At 34.0% G+C, this 7,744-nt stretch overlaps 1 protein-coding gene across 2 annotated transcripts; it reads left to right on the top strand.

Annotated features, from left to right (window-relative positions):
* The first annotated feature begins 1,462 nt into the window (after positions 1-1,462).
* On the top strand, positions 1,463-7,351 carry LOC114275404 (Golgi SNAP receptor complex member 1-1). Of its 2 annotated transcripts, none has more exons than XM_028217440.2 (6): positions 1,463-1,740; positions 3,219-3,449; positions 3,885-4,052; positions 5,802-5,915; positions 6,247-6,360; positions 7,087-7,351. In XM_028217440.2, the coding sequence occupies exons 1-5, from the start codon at positions 1,702-1,704 to the stop codon at positions 6,358-6,360; spliced, it is 666 nt and encodes a 221-aa protein (XP_028073241.1). In that variant the 5' UTR covers positions 1,463-1,701; the 3' UTR covers positions 7,087-7,351. The 2 variants fall into 2 exon arrangements, with proteins under 2 accessions (XP_028073241.1, XP_028073242.1); XM_028217441.2 differs by having other exon boundaries at positions 1,478-1,740; positions 3,184-3,449.
* The last annotated feature ends 393 nt before the right edge of the window (positions 7,352-7,744 follow it).

Genomic DNA, 7,744 nt, shown 5'->3' with positions numbered 1-7,744 from the left:
GAGGTTAAATTAGCGATCAAGGTAGACTTTTGTCATTTTTCTAAATAAAAATTAGCATTGAAATTAGTGACATAATAGTAGTTGAATAAAGATGGGATTGGGATAAATAAATTAATTATGGTTGAGGATTTAAAACATAAAATAAGGAGGTTTAGAGATATTTTATTTTTGGTATAAATAAAAAGAGGAAAAAGATAAAGAGAATAGCCAAACTATGATACACATTTTGTTTTGCTATAAATTTTACAGCTTTGGTAGATGAAACCCTTGGATGGTTGGACCTCGTAGTTGAAATTTTTGGTAGCACTCGCATTAATAAATGAATTTGTTTTTTTAATATTTGTTGTGTTTCAAAAAAATCGAAAGAATAATGTTATATCTCTTAATTTTGCTTTCCAATTCTACTATCAGGCCCGTTTATTTTTGAAGATAGAGGAAGGATTAGGATTGAGATTGAGGTGAAACTTACTAATATTGTGTTTATTTTGGGAGATAAAAAGAGGATTCATAATCCCCTCCGGATTAAAATGGGCCTTAGGGAGGGGATTAGGATGAAGGCTTAGGACTTGGTATTAGAAAATAGTCCGTCGGATTATTTTTTATTTATTTTTTATTTTTTACATGTTGGGCATTTTTTTTGAATATTAATGTTTAATTTTTTTATATTTTTTGTTAAGTAAAAATCATAGCTTTATTTATTTTATTTTTTATTTTTTACATGTTGGCCATTTTTTTTTGAACATCAATGTTTAATTTTTTTGTATTTTTTATTTGTTTTATTATTTTATTTAAAAATAATTTAACAATCCTTATACCAACAACTATCATAAAAACAAACACAATTTTACTTAATCTCCTCACTATGAATTATCTCAATTCTACCTTTGAAAACAAACGGACCCTCAATGATGTGGTTAAAACCCATGTGAAGTGGTATCACACTCGATTTCTCATCTTTAGTTCCCTCTAATTTCATATCATTAGGCGTAGAATTGGGGAGGCAAAATTAAAAAGATGAATTATTTTTCAAAAATAAAATCATAGAAAAATAACGAGTTTTTTTTTTTTATCAAAAAATGAAAAACCAAAATTTGAAAACCAAACAAGATTTGTGTCTAATGATAAAAAATATGGCAAGGCTTAAGGGGTGTTTGGAAATTAAATTTTTTTAATTTTTTTGAAAAAATATAGAAGAGTGTTTGGAATGATCTAAATAAGTATATTTTTTGACTTTCTATAAAAAGATATGAAAAAAAAAAAATAGTATATGAGTAAGGCGTAAGCCCAAACTGAAACCCAAAATTGAGATCTAATTTAAATAATTTCTGACGGAGGTTAGCCCAGCCTAAACTCATAGCAAACCCAGCCCAATGGAACCACTGGGTTGGTTGGGCTTGCAGGTGGACCCACCCAACCCAACCCAACCCAAGTGTCAAATTCCCAACAGTAACGGTGACACCCTAACAAACCCGTTTTTGACAGCAAACAGCAATTAAATCCTTTTAACTTCAATTTCAAGACTCTCTCTCTCTCTCTCTCTGTCTCTCTTTTTCTCTCACACACCAAACGAGAAAAGGTCGCTCTCTCAGATTCCTTTAAAACTCCCTGATCGATCGATCTCGTTTGGTCTCTGCAAATTCAAACCCATTCATTAGAAGAAGAAGACACCCAGTCTCTCTCTCTCTCTCTCTCTCTCTAAACATGGATCCTCCTGCTTCTTGGGACTCCCTTCGAAGACAGGTACCTCCAAATTATTTCTCATTAGACGTTTATGTTTCTGTATATATCTACTGTGTGATGAATTTAGATTTTATTTCATCGAACAAGTCCCAATTTTGCTCTCCCTATCCATCTCTCTCTCTCTCTCTCTCTATATATATATATATATCTATATTTATGGTTATGTTGGCTCCGACTTGAGGAATTTGAATTTTTTTTTTTTTTTTTGGTTTTTTTGCATTGCCTATGTTGTGATTTGCAGGAATTATCTAGATTAGGATTAGGGTTTTGTAAAAAGTTTGGAATTTTATGATTAATGCGTTTGTAAATTAAGGTTTTTTTGTTGGGGACTACCTGAGTTTTGTAAGTGGTAGGTATTATTATCAACTCTAGGTTTGTGATGTTGCTTTTGATAGTGATATGTGAATTCGGATTCGCCTCTGTGCCTAAAGAGGTCATTGTGAATTTGATGTTTCAAAAAAGGAGGGCAGTGTTATCCCTAAATACAATGTTGGTTGTTTTAATACTAAAATCAATATTTGTAACTTGTGGGCATTTATATGAGTAGTCATGTTGGGTAATGACGGGGAGTAAAAAAAAATACAATTTAAGCTCTCAATATGAGAAAAAAAAAAGAAAAAAAAAAAGAAGTGAAAATAAAAAGATGAGGTGATGAATTTACGTGAAGAAGTAAGAAAGCCGGGGAGATAAGGAACAACAAAGTAAAAAATAAGGTGTCAGAAATATGATAAATAGAGAGAAGGGAAGAACTAAATATTGATTATTGACAATATCGATATTTTGTTCGTTCTTTTCTCTCCTTTCATCACATATCTGCCACTCTTCTACTTTGTTGTTACCTTATCACTTTGATTTACCTCGTCACATAAGTTATTTTCATTGTCTTTTTCTTTTTTTTTATTATTTTTCTCGCACTGGCAACATTACATTAAGTGCTTTGCTTTACTCTTCTTTTTTTTATTATATATTTTTTTAAACTTTGCATTACCCCATGTGACTACTCACAAAGGCCACAAGGATAGATATATCATATATATATTGGTTTAGTATTAACATAACCAACACGTTTCCTTTGACAAAAGTGTTGAGCTCCTGATTTGGATGCTTGTCTAAATGGTATGGCAGAGGTAGTGTGGAAAATAGGAGTGGGAGTCATTTTGTTTGGTGATGAAAGAGAAGAATAAAGAGTCACATCTTTTGACACGGAATTGAGATGGATAATTGTGATGTATAGTATTGCCCTTCAGTTGAGGTTGTGGAGCACTGCTACTCTTCACGAAAAACCCTCTTGATCAATGCCATGAACATGATATTGACCATCTTCCCTCTTTTCAGTCTAAATCCAAGTGATTACCATTCTTTCTTTTAGCATCAAAATTGCCATTGCGTTATCAGAATCATGGTTACTAAGTTCGTTGTTCTTTTGTTTTCTTGGTTTTGAAGTAATCATCATCATATCTGGAATCATATGCATGTAGGCAAGGAAGCTTGAGGCACAGTTGGACGAACAGATGCATTTGTATCGTAAATTAGTTTCCACAAAAGCTGATGATGGCATAGATAAAGATCTTGAATCAGGGATAGATAAACTGCTCCAACAACTTCAGCAAGTAAATTCACATATGCAAGCTTGGGTGTCATCAGGAGGCTCAGAAATATTTTCTCATACATTGACTCGTCATCAAGAAATTCTTCAAGACCTTACTCAGGTATTTGTTGCCTTCTACTTTTTAAGAAAACATAATTGGAGTCGTAGAAAACAACGACATAATTTTACTGATCATGTTAGGGGATCTTAGATGCAGGCACCAAAAAGTGAAAAAATATTGTACTACCTAGAATACAGTACTTGAACATTTAAGATGATCAATAAATTAGCTCAACAATTTGATGAATTAGCCCAACAATTTGATGAAAACTATATTAATTATTTTATTTATTTTTGTATATAAATAGATGAAAATGGATAATTATTAAAATGGTTTTTTGTATATAATTATTTTTCATCATGAAGTTCAATGTGTCATGATTTTGTGATACCGATGGATGATAGTGTTCCTTTGATGTAGCAATTCTACCAACGTCTATTGGCTAAGAAGATTTTGCCTGCTGCTGCTGCTGTACCTAACACAATTTAATTGCAGGAATTTAATCGGCTCCGCTCTAGTCTTCGAGCTAAGAAAGAGCATGCTTCACTACTCGAGGATTTCAGGGAGTTTGATAGGACAAGACTAGATCTGGAAGATGGTGGTGGATCTTATGAACAGGCTCTCCTTAAGGAGCATGCATCCGTCAGCAGAAGTACAGGGCAGGTACCTGGAAGAAAGATTTATTTGTCATTTTCTACTTGACAGATTCCATTTTTTTTTGTCTTAAATAGATTAGCAGAGTACAGTATTTAAGATTTCACACCATGTGTAATTTAGCCAATAGGCCTAATACTCTTCTTGCTGAAGTAATGAATGAAGGATTGTACATCAGTGGACTTGTTATTTTGATTATCCACAACCTGGTTTTATCCTTACAGAGAGATGGATCATTAGAGTTCTGATAGCCCCCTCTCATATGATACTTGAACAAGAGTCATATTGTTTTTAGTGAAGATATTTTTAGTTTCTTGGCTTTAAAATTACCCCCCCACGAGTGTGTGAAGTGTTCAGATTATCCAAATACTTTGCAAACTAAACCAGTTAACTTTAGTGAAGTTAAATAATGCTAATGTAATGCAGTCCTAGGGTTTCACAAGCCTTGGTGAGCCTCATGTGAAATATCCCAAACAATTGGCAAACAGATTTTCAATTCCATCAATGTCAATATACTCATTAATCTACTAGTGAACTAAACTCTGCCACAAAGTTTGAGATAATTTCAGTAATCCACCAGATGCTGTAAAACTTGACAAGGGTACTCAGTTACTGGATGTGAGCAAGGGAAAACAAAGTCTGGTCTGGAGGTCTAGAACTTGAAAAACTAATGGTTTAAAATATAGGAAACTGATCTGGACGGATAGCATGAACTGAATGTGATGATTTACCCTTAAGCGAATGATATTAAAGGAAAAGGAGAATGCGAAGGCTAAAGTATGTGATGGGCGAAGGACAGACAAGTAGGGTTAACTTACCGATCAATACAGCAAGAGTCATCTCAAACAAGGAATGCACATCTGTGATACCGGAAATCTTTGAACCAACAATCACCAGAAAGCAGGGTGAAGACAAAGGACAAGGAAAGATGATATGAGAGATGAGATATGTATGAAGGACAAGTATTTGTGTCAGAGACTCGATAATTGAGTAAGGGTATGTGATATGTGTCTAACATGTGTAGTTGAACATTCACCTAGTAAGTATATTTAATAATTTGAGTTAAACCATTAAATTATGCGTAAAACCCCCACATTATGCATGGAATACTTTACGGAACCTTGTGAAAACTATTTTACCCTAGAAAAAAAGAGAGTTTATTAAGAAATATGTTCCCATCTCTGTGGACATGAGATTAGATGAATTGGACACTTGGACCAATACTTACACCCAATACTCGTACGTGAGTTCATGTAACATAGGACAAAAAGAATCCTCCCCAAGTCTCAGTGTTTTAGGATAGGACTCCAATCTATCCACCTAAGCATCCCCATGCTTAGGTGACATGATAGGTCCACTTGTCATGTCACTTGTGTAGTCATAATTGATGTCACTTGTGTAGCCATGTTACCACTGAAATTGATGTGGACAACCCCCGCATCAAGGCTCAAAATACATATTAATGGCAATTTTTTTTAAAAAAAAACTACACTAAACTATTCTAATTGTCCAAGTAAATAAACAAAATAAACATATGATCTAAATCTAAGCTACAACATAATGCCACTACCTGCAGGGAGGTCCGTGATATTTTTAAAAGCCTAAGCAAGGAATGTGGATTAGAGGTGAAGAAATGTTATAGGTTCTTTGTTCACTTAGACAAAATTTGTTTCTAATCCCTTCGTTTGTCAGCTCCTTGATAATTATTTTTCCCTATTTTGAGCATGTGCATATTTTTGTTCACTGATTTTGTGGCAGATGGATTCCGTGATTTCTCAAGCACAAGAGACCCTTAGGACTCTTGTTTTTCAAAGATCAACATTTGGAGGCATTGATTTGAAGCTTAGCAATGTCAGCAGCCGACTTCCAACGGTATGGTTGCGTTCTTATATTTTCTAGTGTCTTGCTAATGATTGAATGGGTGTTTAGAAATCACAGCGAAGACTCGCCATACCATTCTGGTTTCTATAGAATTGAGCGTATGAGGTGCCTTGTAAAGAAGTCAACATATCAAAGTAAATTTTACTGTTGTACATGGGACCCTTAGAATTGCTTTTTAGACAAGAATCATTGAAAATGCTATGGACACAATGGGATTGGAGTTTTGAGTACCAAATATGATTATGTGCCAAGAGATACGATAACTTGACTGTGTAGTTAGTTCTATCAAATGTATTGATACTTGGGTGCTTAAAAATTGCAGGTGAATCATATCCTCTCAGCAATAAAGAAGAAAAAGTCTATGGATACTATCATCCTTTCCTTAGTTGCTTCTGTCTGCACATTTCTCATTTTGATTTATTGGTTGACCAAATAGGTAATGTTATCGAGTCTCATGAAGCGACTTTCTTCCGTTATATTGTTTGTAAATACCTTGTTGGTTTGTCAATAAATTTTGGTATTCTTTATAAATTATATGTATCACATTATATATGTAGATATTTTTTTGATTAGCACCGGGGTGTCTGGATCAAACATTATATGAGACCGTGTTATACAGCCTGTTGGTTCAGGACAAATCTGGTCATAAATAGATGGGTGGTAAATGATAACAGTTAAAAATCAGTGTCACCCAAACTTTGTGATCCGTTCTTTTCTCGTTTCCTAAATGCCTGGCATTATACCAACCACTTTATGAGAATTGTGTGTATTTCATATGCCTGAGGAAAAGGAGTGACAGAACATGGCTTAACGTGTGAGACTTGAGATTACTTAGGTGGCAAATTTAATATGAAACTACTGAACCAAGTTGTGGTCTTTTGTTGAAGACATGATTACTAGGTAGTTATTGTGTTGGTTACTTTGTGGGAACTAAAAGGTTGATTTGTTGATGTTCACATCAACATGCTACAAGATCAAAAAAGCAATTATATGGTTGCTCAAGGAGAATTCTTTTAGGCTGCATTTGGTAGTGTGGAGTTTGTGCCATGGAATTGTAAGTGTAGAGTATTACTAGTTAGAGAGATTACGGTGAAGTCTTAGAATTGTTGGGCTGCAGGATGGTGCAGGTATAATGAAATTTTTCCTTGTTTTAACGATGCAGGTCAACTCACGGAAATTAATTTTTCTACCACGTATTACTATGGGAAGTTGGTGAGCAGTTCCCTTGATACGAAGTTGTGAAGAGCTTGTAAGATGGAAATTTTTTGTCTACTGTATGTCTTGTTCCCAGGTATATAGATGCTCTGGCATTAAGATCTGAATATTTTTTATTCTAGTCTTGGTAGGTTTTAAATATGTTTGCTCTTTGAAACTGTGTTGTACTCTTCCTATATGAATGAAGTTATGTACCCTGAAAAACACAAAAATGATGAAAGTAAATTTCTTGCACCTTAATATGTAAGATGAAAGGTAGCTCATTTGGGGGGTAAGAATATTTCAAAAACAGTTTATGGGGGGACGAGCTAGCACAGGTCTTTTCTGCATCATTACATTGTTGAGTACAAAAAGTAGTTTCAAAGGACAGAAGAACATGCCATGCCCTAGTATTACAAAAACATAAGGCCAATCAATTGGTCATAACTATTGGAGGGCATAATCATTTTTTTCTCCTTTGAGGGGTATGGGGTTAGGGTTTTACAGTTTGGGGTAGGTGAAGAAGTCATTCATGTGTATTCAAGTGAAATCATATAAATTATTTTTTTTAATTTTTTTTTTAAATTTTAAATATTGGGCAAAAAGAACTTTATATATTTGGAAAA

The sequence above is a fragment of the Camellia sinensis genome, chromosome 13, assembly GCF_055761805.1.
Source record: "Camellia sinensis isolate YWXY chromosome 13, ASM5576180v1, whole genome shotgun sequence".
NCBI classification, from domain to species: Eukaryota; Viridiplantae; Streptophyta; class Magnoliopsida; order Ericales; family Theaceae; genus Camellia; species Camellia sinensis.
Note: the sequence above shows the minus strand (reverse complement) of the source record. Positions and strands in the feature narration are given on the sequence as shown.